The sequence below is a fragment of the Macaca fascicularis genome, chromosome 2 (assembly GCF_037993035.2).
Source record: "Macaca fascicularis isolate 582-1 chromosome 2, T2T-MFA8v1.1".
In the NCBI taxonomy this organism is placed as follows: domain Eukaryota; kingdom Metazoa; phylum Chordata; class Mammalia; order Primates; family Cercopithecidae; genus Macaca; species Macaca fascicularis.
In genome coordinates, this window is record NC_088376.1 from 170,504,019 (window position 1) to 170,526,198 (window position 22,180).

The 22,180-nt window shown below is 37.2% G+C and overlaps 1 protein-coding gene across 15 annotated transcripts; it reads right to left on the reverse strand.

The window, feature by feature from the left end:
• Positions 1 to 1,353: 1,353 nt before the first annotated feature.
• Positions 1,354 to 22,117, reverse strand: SLC35A5 (solute carrier family 35 member A5). 15 transcript variants are annotated; one of them, XR_012431708.1, is made up of 9 exons: positions 21,927 to 22,117; positions 20,619 to 20,767; positions 15,895 to 15,993; positions 14,428 to 14,558; positions 11,428 to 11,495; positions 4,791 to 4,951; positions 4,171 to 4,252; positions 2,745 to 2,813; positions 1,354 to 1,465 (listed from the first exon to the last, which is right to left on the reverse strand). XR_012431708.1 is itself a non-coding variant. In XM_065539197.1 (8 exons), coding segments are annotated over exons 1-7 (651 nt in total). In that variant the 5' UTR covers positions 21,929 to 22,117; the 3' UTR covers positions 1,354 to 1,465; positions 2,745 to 2,772. The 15 variants fall into 15 exon arrangements, 11 of the variants coding, with proteins under 11 accessions (XP_065395269.1, XP_073889560.1, XP_045241365.2 ...); XR_010584659.1 differs by having other exon boundaries at positions 4,171 to 4,318; XR_012431709.1 differs by adding an exon at positions 6,910 to 7,025 and having other exon boundaries at positions 1,354 to 2,813; positions 4,171 to 4,318.
• Positions 22,118 to 22,180: the final 63 nt, after the last annotated feature.

Sequence of the window (22,180 nt, forward strand, 5' to 3'; positions counted from 1 at the left end):
ATGGTATATTGCATAATGGTGAAGTTTGGGCTTCTAGTGGACCCATCACCCAAACAGCGAACATTGTACCCAACAGGTATTTTGTCAACCCTCATGCCCTTCCCATCTCATACGGTTAGGCTTTGTGTCCCCATCAAAATCTCATCTTGAATTGTAATCCCCATAATCCCCAGGTGTTGAGGAAGGAACCAGGTGGAGGTAATTGAATCATGGGGACAGTTTCCCCCATGCTGTTCTCATGATAGTAAGTTCTCATGAGATCTGATGGTTTTATAAGCATCTGGCATTTCCCCTGTTGGCACTCACTCTCTCCTGCTGCCTTGTGAAGAAGATGCCTGCTTCTGTTTCGCCTTCGGCCATGCTTGAGTTTCCTGAGGCCTCCTCCCCAGCCATGCAGAACTGTGAGTTATTTAAATCTCTCTTCTCTATAAATTACCCAGTCTCGGGTATTTCTTTATAGCAGCGTGAGAATGGACTAATGCACCACCCTTCTCACTTTGGAGTCCTGTGTCCATATGTACCCACTGTTTAGCTCCTACTTACAAGTGAGAATATGTGGTATTTGATTTTCTTTTCTGAATTATTTCAGTTAGGATAATGGCTTCCAGCTGCATCCATGTTTTGTAAAGCACATGGTTTCACTATTTTTTATGGCTGCAAAGTATTCCATGGTGTATATGTACCACATTTTCTTATTCCAGGCACCACTGATGGACATTCAGGTTGAGTCCACGATTTTGTTACTGTGAATACTGCTGTGATAAACATACCAGTGGGATGTCTTTTTGATAAAACGATTTATTTTCCTTTGGGTAGATACCCAATACAGGGATTGCTGGGTCGAATAGAACTTAACATTTTTAGTTCCAGCACATGATCTTGTGCTCTCACTCTTTCTCTCCCTCTCTCAATAAGTGGCAAGTTAACATAAGTAAACTTAACTTTGTGCAAAAAATGCTTTCCAAAGAGGAAGGTGAGGAACAAAAATAATTGTAAATAAGAAAATCAATCTCCATGCACTACTGAAATCTGCTATTTATGTATTCTGCATGTGATAATTTTGTAAAAATAATTTTGTAATTTTTGTTTTATAAGATAAAAATGTTTTGTATGCCACATTTCCTAAAAAGGTCCTGCTGTACCTCATTTCCCTTACCTTTAAAATAAATTGCCATAATAGATATAATCTTCCTATTTCACATAACTGATTAAAATGCCTTTGTTATTCTTAGAAGTTAAGATCTACTTAAAGAGAAAGTTTTAAAAGTTGTGTGGGTTTTTGTCTCACTCTATTTTTTAAGATTAAAAGTACTCCACATCACACCCTATATGACAGAGTGGCAACACAAGACATAGGTTTAACAACTAATTTAATACAGATTTCCACCAATTCTTGCCAGTCATATTATTGTGGATATCACAAATGAATTTATAACAGTATTACCTCATATTCATCTGCATGAAACTTAGGAGAAAGGAGAGAAGAAATGTATAAGTTTCTGAGAATGACACCATAAAGCTCATATTTACAGTATGGTAGTCTGTAAACATACAGGCCTGCCAGTTAAAGCCCACTCTTCTATCATTACCCACTTTTGTTTGCTCATTTTTAAAATAATCTATCACCTGACTTCTCTATCTACGAGAGTTAACTGGCTGCATGCAAAATACCATGAAAAATACCATGCACTTTTAAGTGTGAAGTAGCACTGTAAAGTGACTTATATATTACTGGTCTTTCTATTTTTAGAGTAATAATATTCATACATCAGTAAAAGTCAACATGTGTTTGCTAAGTGATCCTTTTGAAAGGATCCCTTTAAAAGCTCCTAGGCATCAGCTTTACTGACAAGCTGGTATGATTCTGAAGCCAGCGTCTCAACTCTTGGAAAGATATGCAATAGTCACAGCTTGAATTAGTAACCAATAAAATAAAATGCCCTCTTATTCTCCAAAATGTAATAATTTAAGAGTAATGACGTCAAGATTTTTCTCCTCAAACTGAGGCGAAAAATGCCCCACCATGGCTTGTTTAAATGACTTAAAATACAAGTGGTAACTATGGTGACTAGGGAACCAATGTTTAAAACATCAAAAGATTATTACGAAAATCAAATTTCCCATGAATTTCTAAAAATTAAAATTCTGAGATTTTGTGTCTGAGAAACCGCTTCTTCAGCAAAATATTTAGCACATACTACATCATCCCAAATCTATGGTATGGCCAGGTATTTAGGTCCTTCAACCAACATTTTTAGAAAGGGTCCCATTGCTCTTTACTCGCAAAATGACTATCTCTAGGGCCTCAAAATTCAAGAGACAACCTAGATAATCAAAACGTTAAAAAAGGGAAGACGTTGGCATGTAAACTAGAACTAAATAATTGTGAATATCTGGCAAATTGATTGCTATGTGTATATATGAGCTATAGCTAACATGATTATTACAAGTTTTTTGGAAACTTGAAGGCCAAGGAAAATAATCTGCAAATATAACTTGCTGATTTATCAAGTACTGAGATGTTACTGAATTCTTCATATTGTTACTCCTGTATCAGTTCTTTAGAATTTCATAGCCTTTGGGTACTCTAAGCCTTGGATGGAACCATTTAGGGAGTAGCTAGATATATGCAAAGAATATTAGGATTTAGAAACATTTCTGGTTTATCAAAGTGAAAAGATAAGTATTACAAATACTGAAAATGTGAAAATAAGGTTCAAAAGAGCTGCCAACTATGTGGGTACCAGTTAGAAAGTATCTTCATCTGACTCATCACTCTTGGGTTTGGTAAGTCTTTCTAGTTCTTCTCCATCCTAAAAGGAAACATGAAATCAGTAATTAGAACAAAACTGGAAAGGTAGCATTTTTAAAGATTACTAAGGGGAAACCTTACTAACAAGTCATTGGTCGTACCTTATTAGGCTACAGATATAACCTGGTCAAATTAAATAAAAACGTCCTTGGAAAGTTAACTATATAAGTATGAGAGGATAAAAAAGTGAAGGGCACTCAGTACTCAAAATTTCAAAGCTAACATGAGCAAAGTGAGGAGCACCACCTGCTGGTCTTGCAGAAAAATGATTAAAGGTTAGAGAAATAGGCCTTCATAGGCCTTGTTATCTATATATATATATTTTCTTTTACTTAAAAATTAGAGCAAATGGCATTATCAGTTGTTGGAAAAGAATACAGGACTTCTGGATATATACCCTGGCTAAGAGCAGGGTATCTGAAACTCAAGATCCTAATTTTTTCATCTTTAGAATCTGTTGAATCACGACAGAGGCATTACACCCAGGGAAGCTCTGCCATGAATGTTATTAAGCAATAGATTATTTTTCCCAAAGAGTGAAATGTTCATTGTATAAAACATTTCATATTTTGTGTGTTCAAGAAAATTGTAAATCTAAAGCTAGATGTCTACTTCACTTATTTAAACATATATTTAACTCCTTAATTGAATCTTCAAAGAGATCATCAATTTGCCAATAAAATGACTGACAGAGGCTTCCAAAACAATTGCAAGCAACTGGGAGATATTCGGAATAATTGCATAAGCATTTTTCTAGAAAATATTTTCCTCCTACTTGCCTTGCAAGGATCCTTTTGAAAACTACCTTGCTAGTGAAGTAAACAAACCCTGCCCTTCTGGCATACTGGCTTATGAATAACTACAGGGAGGACTGAGGAGCCAGGTTTTCTATTCAACAAGACTTACTAATATGAAAGGCCAACTTCTCTCACAAATGAGCTTATTTTCCTAACTATGGTGGAAAAGAAAGAGCAAGGGACTTGGAGTCAGACATAGGTATACCAGTTCTTTCATTTACTATCTGTAAACCATTTTGCCTGTTTCTTCACTTGTAAAACTATGGAGACAAGACAAGACAACCTGTGAGGTGCCTTCCAGGTGTATAATTCTATAGTACTCTATGAAATAACACATAAGGTCCTTGAGATTGACTTATACTTTTTCTCTACACCTGACAGCATTGATCATGAGCTCTTGCAAACATCAGGAGTCCAATGAATGTTTGTTGATTCAGTTTTAAAAGTCAGAGATCCAATACATTCTTTGATAAATCAGTACTGATTTTATTTTTTCCCTTGAATTAACTATGCTTTAAATTTGAGAAGAACAAGCAAAAAGGAGCACCCTCACAAACTTACCCCACTGGAACGCTCCCAAAGATTGCCACTTAGATCTCGGATCCTTTCTTGCCTAGGTGCGTATTCTGGACCTTGAGGCTTGCTGGCATTATAAATAAATATAGAGAGAAGGACAGATGGGGCTTCCAAGAGAAATTCCAGGGAGGGCCTGAAGTCAAAGATCAGGACAGACACTGTTGTGATAATGACAGTGGTAACCTGGGCCATCAAGACATGGAACATGTTATCCAGGAACTTCAGAATGAAAGCCACTGAAAGGCCCTGGAATGCAGTTACAAAAATAAGGGCTACTGAAAATGCATTGTGGCCATAAAAAAATCCACAGTTCTTAATCTGATCACGGTTACTCCTCTGAAGGCCCAGAGTCAGCCCATTAAACAGAATGCCAAAGAAATAGAGTTTGCTGTTCTGTATGAAGATGCTTTCAGAGAGCTGGTTCCCTTCCTTCAATATCTTTTCATTATAAATACTAGCCATTGAAGAAATAAAACACTGGACTATAATAAGAACATGGCCCATGCCAAGACGGATGTGACTGAAAACCCTGGCTGTGGTGTTCCATTTAGCTTCAGGAAAAGTCCATTCCTTTGTTGTACAATTGTCTTTTCTGGGACACTCACTTCTGAAAAGAAGGCAGGAATTGGATGGGCTGAAGAAGGCATCGTGATGAAATCCACGTCCTGCCAAGTTGTGCTGTAAAGTTTTAGTCCTGGCAGTCAAGGCCACAATAGACAAAAATAAAATCAGGAGGGAAGCCCACTGGATCCAGTTTAGACGCCTCCTGTTCAAAGATGAAAAACAAGATTTTACTACTGTTTTCCCCCCATATCAACAGTTTCTACTGAAAACTCAGACACTTGAGTATTTGGTTGAATAAACTGGTCCCAGTTTTTGTTAGCATTTCCTACTATTCAAGTTCAGAGAAAACCTGTTGGTGCCTGTCTCTCCAATTTAATGTTTTAATTCATTTTTATAACACGTATCCCTTAAGGTTGCTCAAGTCATTTCCCCTCTGTGTAGGTCTTTTTAACCTACAACTTTAACATGGCCTTCTTTCTACCTCTAGAGCTGATCTTGGACCTCTGGCACAATAACTTTTATCACACTATAAAGTTACAGCAGAGATTCTCAACCTGGTTTCCCAGAACCAGAAAGAATGTAGATGAGCTTCAGAAATCTTGTGCGTAGATGAATTTCTCCCTATGCAGGAGATCCTGCAAAGTTTTGTCAAATCTTTAAAGGTGTCCATAACCCAAAAAAGATTTAAAGAAGAAGGTTAGCTCTAGATTCATGGCCTAATCATAGAGCATTAAACAGCAAACTGATGGTTGACAAGGCAAAGAAAAATGTTATTTTGGGCAGTATTTCAGTTTACATAGTCCTAACAATCTTTTATTTATTTTCCTTAGCAACAAACTTGTGATATATAAAGGATATGTACTATTGTTATTCCATTTTGCTGATTCATTCTATTCAACAGATGTTTAATAAGCAGTTACTACGTGCCAGGCAAGCTGGGGAGATAAAGATGATTTATCTCCATGTTCAAGGAATTTATGCTTTAATAGTGAGAAAACAATGAAACTAAATGATCTCAGTATGTGTGAAAAGTGATTAATGGGACAACTGGAGTATACTGAGGAACACTAGAATCTGTAAATAGTCAGGTATTGCTTCAAAGAGGAAATGACACTTGAGCTAAAAGATGAAAAACAAATTGAAGTTTATCATGTGAAAAAGGAGTTGGTGATATATCCAGGCAGAGGGAAGAGTCTATGCAAAGGCAACAAGAATGTACAATGTTGACAAAGAAAAGAGGAATATCTCATTCTCATTGGCGTTGTCAGGAGGCCTCTTGGGGGAACAAAATCTTGATGTTTGAAGATCAGTTAGTTAGGCAAAGAAGGGGAACACCAAGAAAAAAAGAGGAACATAAAAAATGCAGAAGTGTAAAGCAATAGGTGGGAACCAGAAGTTATGAGAATTTGTATAACATTGGAGCATTTATTGAGCACCTACCATGCACTTAGGCATTCCTGCTCTAAGGGAGGAAACAGTTAACCTAACAGATTTCCCTAAGGTCATGTACTTAAAGACTAAGGAAGGAATCGGATCCATGGTTTTATATGTCTTCCTTCTGCATCATCATACCTCCTAAGTATAATTATAAGTTTCCAGGATGCACATATAGGAAGTTGTATGCATATAAAGCTTCATGCTCTGAAACTGCTAAATGCACAGACTAGCCTAGATAGCAGCACACCTGTGCACACTATTATATGCTTTCTCATACGTAAGTAATTTTCAAATAGCCAGATCTAGAGCTTACTGATGGGGTTAGTGCAGTCTTATGTCATCAGGTGAGAAACTGTGAACTAATCACTTAAATTTCTGAAGGTGCAGCTGGTACACATTCAGTAGCAGAAAACAAATAGAATGACCACAGAGATAAAAAAATGGGTGTCCATTTTACAAAAAAATTCTAAAATTAATTATTGCAAATCACATACAAGTGAGGCAATGATGTAATCTACAGTTCCTTTAAAAGTTTTCTAGCAGCTACACACTTGTCACTAATATTGATATTAAGAAAAAAGAAATCCTTAAGCTAAACAACACCTTCTGTAAACAATTACTCATTCAAGGTAATGCTCTAAGGAATGTAAAATTTATTAAGGATTAAGCTAAAAATTAAAAATGGTAGATTTTTAGGAAAGAAAATAAAGCTTAACAAATTACCCTGTAAAGTCAGCTGACAATCTGAAATGACAACTGAGTCTGCATGACTGAATTCGTTCTTCAGTTTAACTGATACAAAACAGTGGAAGCTCACTCCACTCATCTCTCCACTGCCTCTGTAAAACATAGTAATGAATGCTCAGAGCTGAATGCCTGTGGCTAGCAGGCTACTCTTTTTGAGGGCCTCTGCTCCCAAGTGAATTGTTTGCTCACAGAATCTCTGTTCCTAAACATGTTTTTGCCAGGTGACCTCACTGTTGTCCCTACATAAAGATTACACAAATGAGAAACTATGAGTAAAAGACAAGAAGCTGTGTTTATGGAAACTAAGTTGAACACTTTGGGAAGATTAAGGGAAAGTAAATCATTCAGAAGCTAAAAAGCTGTTTTCTAATAACATACAGGTGAGCTAAGGAACTTCAATCAGTAACATACTCAAAGGAGGCGCTTCAGCTCAGCATTAGAAGAATGATGAATACATGTATATTGACATACTCTAAGTTAAAATAAATTGTTTATTTTCTATATATACTTACGTATATGATTCACAACTATAAGTTTTCCTAGCAACTAAGCAATAGGTTCAAATTGTGTCAGATAAAAGCACTTCTATATTTGGTAAACTAATGCAGGGTATGAAGACAATTAAATGGAAAGACTCACAAAATTGTTTTCTCCAGAAACTGTACAAAACACATTTCTTAGTAGCACAGAGAGAGTGACAAGGGGCAGATTTATAATGAGAAATCAAAGAGAAAATTTATCAAGTGAATGAACAATTCTGGAGAAATGCTTGTACTACCACTGAGTGGCACTTTTCTCTGTTCTTTGTACAGCAACTAAACTTTCCCTTTACTTCCTACACATCCACCATGTTTGAAAATGTATTTTTAGATAATTTTTTTCCATACCCTCTCTTTGAGGAAATCAGAGAAACTTATATACATTTTTTAGGTAAAAGTAAGTGCTGGTCTTGGTTATCTTTTGCCTCCAATCTCAATGTTTAGGTTGGTATCATTTCCCAAAGCTAAAGCAAACAAGATTATACAACTTTGCTTAGGTTACAAGCAAACCAGGGAAGCAGGCTACAAGGCATAATGCCTGCTACCAGTTTCTACCATGAACCAGTGGCTCATACTTCAAAGAACAAATCCATACATTCACATTAAGTTTGAATCCTTGGAAAATAACATGCCAATAATCTAATATTGTCTTTTATGAGAATGCCTTTAGGTATTTTATTCTTTTTAGAAAAGACAATAGGACATTTAGATAATATTTTTCTTTTTCCCACTTTCAAATTCCTCCAAGTAATCCTTGCAGTAGTTACCAGACTTACTTTTGCCTGCTTTTGTAGCTTTATATTCTTTTTAAGAATTTTTTAAATTATTTTTTTGTTTTTTTCTTTAAAAAATTTTTTTTTAATTATTTTATTTTATTTTGTAGCCTTGTATTCTTTACCTGTATGGGAAAGGTATTTGATAGGTCTGCTACAATCAAGTATGACAACAGATTTAATATTATAAATGAAACGTGGCAAACAAAGAATATGTGATAGAACTATTAAGCTGCTACTCCTAGGTCAAAACTTAATCACAAAGGGCAAAAAGACCATCAAATGATTCACAAAGAGTAAATTAAATAGGGAAAACCAGTGCAAACCACCAACTCCAAAAAGATCAAAATAGAACAAAGTTAAGTTGACTTCAAAATGTAATAAAAGCATATACATCAATGAGATATTTTTCAGCTTTAAAAAACAGAAGGAAATCCTGTCACATGCTACATGGATGAACCATGAAGACAATATGCTAAGCTAAGTGAAATAAGCCAGTCGCAAAAAGAAAAATACTGTATGATTCTATTCATATGAGGAATCTAAAGTAGTCAAATTCATAGAAACAGAGAGTGAAATGGTAGTTATTAGGGGTTAGGGTGAAGCAGGGAAAGGAGAGTTATTTAATGGACTTAGAGTTTCAAATTCGTAAGGTGAAAAAGTTCAACATCTACTTCACAACATCATGAATATACTTAACACTACTAAACTGTACGCTTAAAAATTGTTAAGATGGGCCAGATGTGGTGGCTCATGCCTGTAATCCCAACACTTCCGGAGGCTGAGGCAGGTGGATCACAAGGTCAGAAGATTGAGACCATCTTGGCCAACATGGTGAAACCCCGTCTCTACTATAATACAAAAAATTAGCTGTGCGTGGTAGCATGTGCCTGTAATACCAGCTACTTGGGAGACTGAGGCAGGGGAATCACTTGAACTCGGGAGGTGGAGGTTGCAGTGAGCTGATATCGCGCCACTGTGCTCCAGCCTGGCAACAGAGCAAGATTCTGTGCCCACCCCCCAAAAAAAATTAAGATGGCAAAAATTTTTTTTTCTTTTTATACCACAATTAGAAAAAAGAGTTAAAAAATGTAGTAAGGCCAGGCGCAGTGGCTCGCACCTGTAATCCCAGCACTTTGGGAGGCCAAGGTGGGTGGATCACCTGAGGTTAGGAGTTTGAGACCAGCCTGGCCAAAATGGTGAAACTCTGTCTCTACTAAAAATACAAAAATTAGCTGGCCGTGGTGGTGTGCGCCTGTAGTCGCAGCTGCTTGGGAGGCTGAGGCACAAGAATTGCTTGAACACGGGAAGAGGAGGTTGCAATGAGCCAAGATGGTGGCATTGCACTCCAGCCCGGGTGACAGAGTGAGACTCTGTCTCAAAAAATTAAAAAAAGTAATAAAACACTTAAAAGACATTCTCATAAAAGACAACATTAGATTATTAGCATGCTGCTTTCCAAGGATTCAAAACAGAGAGATGTCAACAACAAAGCAAATATATGTCTAAGAATCAATATTATTCCTCTGAAAATAAGAAAGTATGTAGAAACGTTTTTGAACTTTAACTCATACCAGAGTTAGTTATTATTAAAATTAGCAAAATGTAATCAATATTATAATTAGTATTAAAAGCAAATATTTAAAATTTAATTTAGATTTAAACTTAGAATGAACTTTCTTAAAACAAATAGTTAAATGCTTAAAAAGTTAACAAGGAATACTTACTATAGGATAGAACTAGAGCTACTGGCCAATTTCAAGTCAGGCAATACATACTTTTAGTCTTTAGTAAATTCAGTTTTAAACTGATGTAATTTTGATATAATATTTTTATATTATACAACTTCAGTATAACACCATCTGTACTCATTAAAAGTAAACGACAAACACTTTGAAAACACATGTTTTTGAGACCTGTACTCCCTTATTAAATAGTGATCCTTTTATCATCTTGGAATATGGAAATGGTCTTGGAACCATTCTATTTATCTTCACAGAAGTGCATCTCTCATCTATCACAGGAATCAATATACAAATATTATTGCTTGTATACATTTTCTCAAAAGTCAACTTTTTATACTACAAAGTGAGATTCAAATTGATTTCAAAGACTTCAAAATGTTTTTGGAATATCATTTTTAACTTGCTAAAGAATTATTTTCACAATTCACAAACTGAAAAACAGATATGTAGAACAAACTTCGATGAACGCTAACATTTAAACTGGGCTAAATGTAATGTTCATTTTTTCCTTATCTCTCACATTAGCTATCAAATTAAATGTTTCCTCAGGGTAAAAGAAAATTTATCAGGAATCTTATATAATTTATATAATAAATATATCACGGACTCAACAAATTAAATCTTTGTACCAAGCCAGTCACCCTTTCATATACTCAAATTATGAAAGAACATACTATCAGCACACTGAGAATCAATAAATCAAAAAGATAATGTAAAATTACAAAAAACGCAACAAATTTAATAAGAAATTAATTTTATTTAATCATTATCATTAAGTAAGAAATTAAACTAAAGTATGCAGATCCTGTATCATCTTCCTGCCTTAGGACACTCTGCCTTTTGCTTTGAAGAGAGCTCAATTTACTTAAAAATGTACTATTCAACGGTCTTCTTGGAGATAGTAAAAATTGGTGACAACATTTTTAAAAGTTTAAAAACCTATCCTTCTTAATGGTAATTTTGACTAGATTTTTCACACAAACCCTGTGCTAATTAGTGCATAAATCACGTCCTCATCTCAAATAGTTTAATAAAAAACTGGCCATTATCTATCATCTCCAAACTCCAAATTACAAATATATTAACAATCTTAGGAATCATTTGCTTCCCTATTAGTGCAGAAAGATTTTGCACAAAAAGCTCATTAATTCTTTGTTGAAAATCTGGCACTAAATATGAAAATGCTAATTATAACACAGTGAATTATCTTATTTTTAAGATGCTCAAGACATTTTCATTCATCTGATCACAGAGGATTTAGATGGACTAGCACTGGAGTTGCTTTCTACATGGCTTAAACATGCCCAATACACAAAGCCAATTAGGAACAAAATCCTGGCTTCGGGATTCTGAGGGCTCAGTGTTCTGGGTGTATCATTTGAAATTGGGCTGTGTTATTTTAAAGTATGATATATGTTTTCACAGCAAGTTACTTACTTCAGCACTATCCTGAATAGAAGAGCTGTTGTTATAATGCTAAAATTTGAGAAGATAACAGCCATGGCCTAGAAAGAAACAGAAGATAGAGTTACAATCCAAACAAAGTACTGACCTCAGAAATGTCCTAGCTTGGCAGTTCACCTGACAACAAAAGCTTTTTGGTCAAAAAACAGAGGGGTTATTAAGGTAGCAATTTCACCTGAGGATTAAATTCCAGTTTTGTCGCTTGTCAAATTTATGTAGATGTGATCAAATTATTGTCCAGGCATTGCCTGTGAAAATAATCTTTATATACAGATCTGAAATTACTTGTAAATTCCAAAGGTTTAGGTCTAGAAATGACAGTTACTATGCTTATGAAGCCTACTTTTCAAAGTTCTCAAAGTGCCTTATGGATTTTTAACACTGTTTCTATGGTCACATAGAAGGCAGGTACTGTTTGGACCATTAATATAGTAAGAAAATTGAAGTATAGATTTTTTTAAGCATCTTTACCATTCTAAGAATTGTTATGTATCGATTTTCCTGGTTGAACTGCAGTAACTCAATACCAAACTCATACTTGACAGTCCTGGGCACTGATTCAAGTTGTTCTAAACACTTAGAAATGTATCAGCCAGATTTTAAAACCATTTGTTTTTACGAATTCAGTCCTATTTCACACATGAGAGTATTAATCTGAACATGTATACATTATGCTCGGAAAGCATGAAATTCCATCATTGCTGCCCATAATCAGATGGGACAACAGTAATAATTTTTTAACGCAAATCTTAGGATGTACTTCACCCTGCCTTCCTGCTTGCTATCACTTTAAGGTGATTAAACCCCAAAAGATATTAATAGTCATATATACCCACTAATTAAAATAAACATGGCTAATATGCAGCTAAATTAAACATAAGAGTAAACTCAATTAAAAATGACAACAACTCCAAGAATATAACATTGTTGTTTTTCTACTGAATTCTTATGGGAACCACCATTTTAAGGTTTTCTCAGTGTACTTCTCTGTAGAAAAATGCCTGTGAACCCATAGTTAGGAGATGAGTAAGAGGAGAAGAGGAAAGTGGCTGCGAAGTGTGGAAATAGTGGCCTTGATCAATCACAGTAAGGGCAACGCAAAAGTGCCTAACCATGCAGCCTGACTGGCTTGATGAATTCTGAAAATTCTGAAAACTCTTTCCATGCAAGAGGATAAAATAAATAAAACATCAGAGCTCTTTGCCCCAAACATTCCAGGCATCTCTATTTAATTCCTTCAATAGGCTCAGGCACAGCAATACACAGAGTATGCAAGTGTTTTATTCTGTAAGATATATGGTTGTACAAAATCAGGAAGGAAGAGCAAAGCAATAAGCTGGAAGAAAAATAAGGAAGTTGCCATTTTGCTTTGGTACTGGGGGACACAGAAAAGAGACACAAGTTTAGAGCAAATCTGTGATAAAATACAATAAAATTTATTTATTGAATTTGCATAATTATGTTGTTGGGGACGGCAATTCTCTAAGAATTTAGGAGAGAACAGATTTAGATGGACTGGACACTTACTAGCAGCATGCATTACAGAGTCGAAGAAAACTTCAGGTCATCAACTGGCCCAGTTCGCTGCCTTTGAACTAATATATTATTATTATTATTATTATTATTATTATTTGTTTTATAGAGGAGGCAATTGAAACTTTAAGCAGTTGGACCTGCCTAGTTACGAAGCTTCTAAATTGTGGAAAGTCAAACACCTGTTTTCTACTAAAATTCTTGATAGGGTTTGGCTGTGTCCCACCCAAATCTCACCTTGAATTGTAATCCCCACAGGTCAAGGGCCGGGCCAGGTGGAGATAATTGAATCATGGCAGCAGTTTCGCCCATACTGTTCTCGTGGTAGTGAATAAGTCTCATGAGTTCTGATGGTTTTATAAATGGGAGTTCCCCAGCACAAGCTCTCCAGCCTGCTGCCATGTAAGACATGACTTTGCTCCTCTTTTGTGTTCCGCTATGATTGTGAGGTCTCCCCAGCCTTCTGGAGTCTATTAAACCGTGAGTCTATTAAACCTCTTTCCTTTATAAATTATCCAGTCTTGGGTGTATGTATTTATTAGCAGTGTGAGAACAGGCTAATACAGTTCTGTATTGAGCCCTCCTTTTCACCCCACTCTAAAACTGATTTGCTTATATTTAAGAAATTTCACAGAGAAGACTGGTAGCAATAGAAATCCTATTTATAATCAAATGCCTAAATTTACTTTTTAAAGAAATTTAAAACACATTTTGGCAATAAAGGCAATAGCAATCTTCATTTTATAAAATATTATGGGGAAATATCCATGTGACCTATTGTGACCCAAACTGAGTAATAGGTGAAAGCAGAAAACCAAACTCCAGTTTGGATTACTAATGGCTTTCTAAACTGACATAAAGGATGCCAAGAAAGATGAGAAGTATTTCCAGCATTATCAATTATAGATGGCATTTCTAGTTGGGAAGACATGATCCCTACCCTCGAAGAACTTGTTGGTTAAATGATAGGACTAACAGAAAAGAAAACCATACAAATAAAATTCATACAAACTACACTAAAACAGGTGTAAGAAAGGTACATTGAGTGTGTAACTTTCTGAGTTAATCAGGGAAGTTCTCTTTGATGAGGTCCTGGATGCTGAGATTAATATTAGAGGTTAGTGGCCACAGGACGTCTCAGAAAATAGGTATACTAATTAGGGTTACATAAAAAGAGGTGGCTTCGGATTCCTTGGCCTAGGGAGAAACTCCCCCATGGTAGTCAGCCCAGTTTAATACAGTAATCTTGACCATTTAAGAGAATCTGGAATGCGTATTGATAATTCAGTACTCAGATAATTCTGGGGAAATCTCAGGAAGGCCAGTGAGGGCAATGAGGAAATAACAATCCCAACAAAAATGATTTAAAAAAAAAAATTAATTCTGGGATTTATTTCTCCATATCTTTTCAATGATAGTTTCTTTGTTATATTTACTTACTGGTTGAAGATAGGACAGGACATAGAAGACAATCAAGTTATCCAGGAAATAAAGAAAGGCAGGAATGGACCACTTCATGAAATTGGAGAATTCCTTCCAGGAAGCATATTTCAAATTTGTACTTTGATGATCTTAGAAAGAAATACAGTGTAAATAAATGACCTTGATGAGAATGCCCACGTTTTTAGAGAAATTCCACTGCACTTGATTACTGATACAATTATTTAAAGGGAGCTTCATAAACGTGCCTCCATAAGAGAATATTAGCTAAAAGTAATCAAAGACAATAGGGAATTTCATTACTGTCTCTCTTCAACCCACCAGCTTCATCACTGACAACCAGCAACAACCTTAGGACTACTGGTTATCCTAATTCCCATTAATTTGAGATAACAGAAGTATTACTTAAGGCAACTCAGGATATATATGTGGTTTCACTTACTGCTGTAAGAGCATAAGGCCAAGAGGGAGATCAACAAGTGAGAATAAGTTAAAAAAAAAACAAAAACAAAAACAAAAAAAAACAAAAAAAAAAACCAAGCCTTCATACTGGAATTTTTGCCCCCCAGGGCAAATCAGGAAAGGGATACTAAATCGAAATTGATACATATGGAACTAGAGAAAGTTAACTTTTAGTAATCCTAGTCAGTTATTATTCCATCTCTAGGTTTCTAAAAACTTAGGCACTGTAGCAGAGAACGTAAAACAAAAAGAAAACAAAGGTAGTTTAAGGCCCTGCAAATCATGAGTTTTATGAGATTAAGAAAAGTAGTCACTAACTAGAAACTGCAAAGTTTGAAACCCTGGGGTATGAAAAGAGATCTTGCTGGGCAAACACTTTAATGCTCTAAAGTTTATGTTTACCTCGTGTGAAAGTAGATAAAAGAGGCAGAGGGAGCAGAGGTGCAATAATTGGAGAACTAAGGTGAAGAATTAATATACATTAAAGAGCATATACATTCCATGAAGACTATATACTTTACATTTGAGAAATGAATTAGTATCCCTATGTGATAGCTCAGAAAACTGGAGCTCAGAGAAAATAATCTGCCCCAGAACAGTCTCTGATGCCACTGCACTATTCTACCTTCCCTGTAGGAAATGGGAACTATTTTGAAATATGATACATCTCAAGTTAGACAGCACATGATTTAGAAAATCTTTAATTTGAATAAAAACTAACTTACTGCAACAACTATCACAGAACAAGCAACAAGATAGAGTAATAGGAAGGGCATTAGGAAACGTAAGTTGGTGTCCCAGCTCCTCCCCTTCCTATGCAGCTCTGCATAACACTTTCTCTTTGAGCTTGTTTCTCTACCTCTAAAACAAACTTATGTTTGTATCTTAGCTTCCTCATATAAAATTTAATAGACTAAGCTAAATGATATAAAATGTTCCTTTCAGTTCTAACATTTTTTGGTCTTGTGATTTTTAACAAGTATATAGCACCATTTCAAGACTTACCTTTCTTTATAACACAGACTGACACAAGCACACAGAAAACTAGCTTCACCAGTTCTGAGCACACATTCACAGTAGTTGGAAGATAATCATACTTGTTTTCTGAAATGTAACAGAAATGTTTTTTAACTATACATTTTATTCTATATATGTTTATATACAGTATAACTTATAATTATTTAAAAACTTAAAAGCTGGATTTACTACTGGCTATATTAAGTTTCTTCCAGTTAGCTTTGCTCCTTTGGATTTTTTAATCAATTCACCTAATGTATTGGCTATCCCTATCCCATTTGGCTTTTTATTATCCTTGAATTTGTTAAACATGCCTCTCATGTCTTCATCCAAGTTGCTAATAAATATGTTGAGGAGGCTAGGACTAAGGGCAAAGAATGCTCCGCGGCATGGCATTAGAGACTGCCTACTAAATTGACCATCAGTCAACACCGACTCATCAGTTATAAACTGACCTGCTGAATTATTACTCAGCTCATAATTTTTCTTGTGATTTGTTTGCCTTGCTACAATTGAGGTACATTCTGTCTATGACATTCCCCTAAGAGTCTTCCAATCTGTTTTATATCATCGTACACACGGAAAACATTAATATTTGTCTGGCACTCTGGGATAAATGGAAGAAGGAAACTATCTGAGGCAAGAGGCAACTGGCCTAGGGCTCTGCTACCTTTAGGGCCGAGAGGAAATACTTGGACACATCCAAACCCACTAATGAGTTGGAAAGCTAAGTCCTAAATTGCAAATCAATAGAATTAGGAAGTGAGGTTTGGTTGGTATGACTTCATCTCAACTTTTACCCATCTCTTCTAAATGCTTACAAACAACTTGCTTTACAATTTTGCCAAGGATAAACATAAACTTTATTGGGTACTATTTTCAGGAATGCATTTTCCCCACTTTTGAAAATATTTGCTTGCTTCTCTCAGTCACATTAAACCAAAATTGGCCAAGTGTAGGGGGAAAAAAACCAAGTGGACACTGTCTATCCAGAACACTTTCTTCCTCTCTTCTGTGGTTTCCCTTGACCTTCTCAAACTAATCAGAATCAATACTTCATTCATCTCTGTTCTTATAGCACTACCTCTAAACCTCTATGGCACTACTTGTCACATTGGAAGTGTGCGGAATGAAATGGAATGGAAGATCCTTACAAGAAATGGACCATGTTTGTCACCCTCATATACCTGGCACTTAGTAGGCACTTAATAAATGTTCACCTGAATTTAAATATCTGCCTGTTCAACTTACCCCATCATTCAAAGCACAGTCAAAACATCTCCTTTTTCTCAGTTAAATGCTAGACTTAACTCACACTGTTATCCTCCAATGATACTTCTCATGATCCATCATGATACACATAAGCCAACATGTGCACATAAGAAGGAGGGACTTTGGATTATAACTTTCAAACCCTTGTCACTGTTCTTTAGCTTGTTCTTGCTTTTCAGTGGTTTTCTTGCAGTTCTTTCATGGCCGATCCCAGACCATATGACAACATGGTATGTGACTTCCCTCCACATATCTCCTGCCCACACTAACATACCTTTCTACATGGCATTCATCCTCACTGGTTTCCCTTCAGCCCCAGAGGAAAGGGCCAAGGCCTGGCTATTCATCTAATCTCCCCTTTAAAACCTTCCCTTCAGGCCGGGTATGGTGGCTCATGCCTGTAATCCCAGCACTTTGGGAGGCCAAGGTGGGTGGCTCACTTGAGGTCAGGAGTTTTGAGACCAGCCTGGCCAACATGGTGAAACCACATCTCTACTAAAAATACAAAAAAAAAATAGCTGAGCATGGCGGCACATGCCTGTAATCTCAGCTACTTGGGAGGCTGAGGCAAGAGAATGCTTGAACTCGGGAGGTGGAGGTTGCAGTGAGCCGAGATCGCGCCAGTGCACTCCAGACAGAGCGAGACTCCATCTCAAAACAAAACAAACAAATCTTCCCTTCTCCTCAGATACTTGGCTCCATTTCCTTTGGCTTCAGTGTATCCTTTTTTTTTTTTTTTTTTTTTTTTTTTGAGATGGAGTCTTGCTATGTTGCCCAGGCTGGAGTGCGATGGCCTGATCTCAGCTGACTTCAAGCTCCGCCTCCCAGCTTCACGCCATTCTCCTGCCTCAGCCCAGCTAATTTTTTGTATTTTTAATAGAGACGGGGTTTCACTGTGCTAGCTAGGATGGTCTTGATCTCCTGACCTCAAGATCCACACGCCTTGGCCTCCCAAAGTGCTGGGATTATAGGCGTGAGCCACCACGCCCAGCCTAGTGTATCTTTATCTTCCTCTCTACTAACTGGTTTACTGCCCTTGGCCTACGAACATGCTCAAAACTCTCCCATCTGAAAAACAAAATATAAAATACTACACCCTCTAGCTACCATACCTTCTCCATTTCTCCCTGAAACAGTATCAACATTCTTTATGTGCCCTTTACTCACTTTCCATTCAGGTCTCACCTCCAAGTAATCTGATTTCTGAAACTAACTCCTCTCTGAGATTATCAAACATCTTCTCATTCTTAATTCTAAAGGGTATCCTTTAATCTTTAGCTTATCATGATGTCGCAATTCTTTATCAGTCTTCAAACTCTTTCTTGCCTTTCTATGAGTCATGTGCATTTAGTTATCCCATCTTGCTAATGATTTCTCCTTAATGCTTTTGAGTGTCCTCATGCCACTTAAATGCTGGCATTCCTCGGAATTTGGCCTTCTTTATTTTCTCATTCCCTCTCTCTGTTCCTTAAGTTTTAAGTATCAATTTAATATTAATGTCCCCAAATCTATATTCTAGAACATTTAACTTATTGCCCACTATAAAAATCCAAATGAAAACCTACCTCTTATTAATATAATTGGCATTTCTTTCATGTGCATGATATGCCAGATACTGCAGAAAACTGCAGTAAGGACATAGCCCCTGACCTCTTCAACTACAATCTTTTCAAACTCTGCCCAACCTACTCTTCCTCCTAATAGTCTCCATCTCAGCTGAGAACATCAATCCACTCGGCATTCAAACCAGAAACCCTGGAGCTATACAATGTTATCTCTTTTAATTTTCATATTTAACACATTCTCCAAATCCTGTCTTTTCTATGTTCTGAATACTCCTTATCTATCTTACTACTTCCAAAACAATGTTAGTCTTCATCACCTATGGCTTTAATTTGCAATAACCCCTTAACTGGATATTGAGCTTCCTGTCTTTTCCACTGCCATCCAGTTACCACAATAGGCCCTCATTTTACCTTCCTATTTATAATCCTTCAAGTATCCTTTATCCCTCAGACTGGCCTAGAGACTAAGGTCCTAGCTCCTTACCATGGAATATGAAGTCCTTAATAATCTGAGACTTACCAACCTCTCTCCAGCCAACCACTCCTTCTCTCTCTTCTGAGTCCTTATATTTCTTTTTTCTTTTTTTTTTTTTTTTTTTGAGACAGTTTTGCTCTGTTGCCCAGGCTGGAGTGCAGTGGCATGATCTCGGCTCACTGCAACCTCTGCCTCCCGGGTTCATTCTCCTGCTTGTCTCCTGAGTAGCTGGGATTATAGGCATATGCCAACACACTCAGCTAATTTTTTGTATTTCTAGTAGAGATGGGGTTTCACCATGTTGGCCAACCTGGTCTCAAATTCCTGACCTCAAGTGATCTGCCCGCCTAGGCTCCCAAAGTGCTGGGATGACAGGCATGAGCCACTGCACCTGGCTGCTAGTCCTTAAACTTTTTGCTTGGTAATTTCAAACTACATATCCTGCTTTTTATGCCTCTGTTCCCTTTTACAGGCTGTTGCCTCTGTTTTGAATACTCTTGTTCACCTTGACTTCTAGTGGATCAACTGTCCCCTAATCAGAGAATTGTTCTCTGATCCATTTGAACTCCACATCGTCCCCTACCAAACAGAATATATAGCTTTATCCTCTAGATAATCTCTGCATCTTCAGGATATATCAATTATTGCAGTTATTATAATGGATTTTCATGTGTTTACATTTATGTCTCTCCTAATAAACTAAGTCTTGAGGACAAGGTCTATAACTTATGCACGTTGAACCTGCTGCTAATACTTAGACTAGTGCCTGGCAGATAAATGTTAACTGCAGTAGAGACTTAGGTACACATCTGACTCTCCAAGTAGACCATTAAAGGTCATGTCATGATTGTATGTATCCTCACCTCAATAACTAGTAAGAAGTACTCAATACAGTTTTGTGGAATTAAAGTGTTTGCTTAAATCCTTACATAAAAAAAATTTCTTAAATACATACTTATCAGAGCTTATAATTTATACTGTTGACACAGTATCATTGCCCAATATAATGCTGACACTTTACCATTGATACAGTAATTACAATAGTAAGTACCTCACAAATGCCAAGTGACCAAACAAATATATCCTTCTACTTCAAAATAAGGTGCAATTACACATTTTGCTATAGGTCCAGAAACATCTGCTGATTGAAGCAATAGTCAAATGTTATGACTGGTTCTTCACTAAAGGGTTTGATTTTTGTATTTGACTCACATTTCATCCAGTATCAAACATTTTTTCTTGTTGAGGAATGCAAGGTTAAATAATCAATTTCAAATATGCTTTATCACTCACATGAAGCAAAAGGCATTATTATCTCCATGTTATATATAAGAAAACCAAAGATGAGAGAGATGTGATTAGATGGAAGTGCTCCATACATATACCCAGTCTTAACTTACCTTCATTGGCAGAATACTTCACCAGTAAGATGCGACTTGAGCTTAAAGCAATGAATACGGCACCTAGCAGGAACGTATACATTGTCGACAAGAAGCATATTATAGGATGACTACAGCACTGTTTTTCCATTCCACTGTTTTTTAATTGCCTTAAAGAGAAAAACACTTTCTTGAACAACCTTGTTGGCAGACCCTAAACGCAAATACCATCGATGGTGAGAACAGAAAAGGAATTTTTAAAAAATGTTTGGCTATGACTATATCAACACCAAGAAAGCTGAGGCGTACAGAAGAAACTATGAGAAAAGGAAAGTGAAAATCTGATAAGAGGAGTACTCTAGAGACAGAAAAGGTAGAACCAGATTAGACGTGCTGACAAAGATAGCAGACGAGCAAATGACACTTTGCAACAGCAGAAAAGAATTCTTCAAAGCAATTTTAGCTTTTATTTTTAAATTTTATTTATGTATTTTGAGACAAGAGTCTCGCTCTGTCGCCAAGGCTAGATAGACTGCAACGGCACGGTCGTGGCTCACTGCAACCTCCACCTACAGGGACTCAAGGCGATTCTCCTGCGTCAGCCTCCAGAGTAGCTGGGACTACAGGCGCCCGCCACCACGCCCGGCTCATTTTTGTCTTTTTAGTAGAGACGGGGTTTCACTGTGTTGGCCAGGCTGGTCTCGAACTCCTGCCCTCGTGATCCGCCCGCCTCTGCCTCCCAAAGTGCTGGATTACAGGCGTGAGCCACCGCGCCCGGCCTAGCTTTTACTTTTATTAGTAAATAGTTTTGCTGTAAGACGAGACTTTCAGAATTGTATTTTCCTCCTCTTTTCCCTCTAAGGAAAAAGCTTATTAGGACAGACTTCATTACAATAACGACCAAAATGGAAATATCTGAAACACTGCTGTAAAGTTTTACTGAACTAGTGTTTGAAATGGAGGAGATCGTAGGAATCAATGAGTCTAAGGCCCTCTTTTAATAGGTTGAGGACACTAAACCCCAGGTTGGGTAAGTAACTTGCCCAAAGCCTCCCAGCGTACCGTAGGAATAGCGCACAGAGCCTGCGGGGAGGGGGGACAAATGCCAATACTGACAACCCAAGTGGGCGCACGCGTACAGGAGACCAATAAGACGCCTCCCCAACAGGAGGCAGCCAGGTTTCCCTTCACAGTCAGGGAATACCCCTCTAGTCACACATGCGCAGTAGGGCTCTTGTCTGGCTCACCCTCCCCTCAGACGCACGCGCAATTCCTTGCCCGCGGGGCGCGGTTACCTCCCTCAGAAGAGCTTTCAGTGGAAGAACGCACATCGTAGAGTTGAGACAGTAACTGCCCGGCCCCGTAGTAGCAGCAGTAGCCTTTCGGGTCCATACGTGGAGAAGCTATAGTAGATATAGGCGAAAGAGCCTCTGCCTCTAAGCTGCCAATTGCGGAACAAAAACACAATTACGTCGGGACTGGGAAAAAGCGCACCCAACACCCATTGCGCAGCCGCGTTCAGTGTTAGGCTTCCGGAAGGAGGGGAGAAGCCGCTTATCCCGCCCCAACCCGGCCTTTCTCAC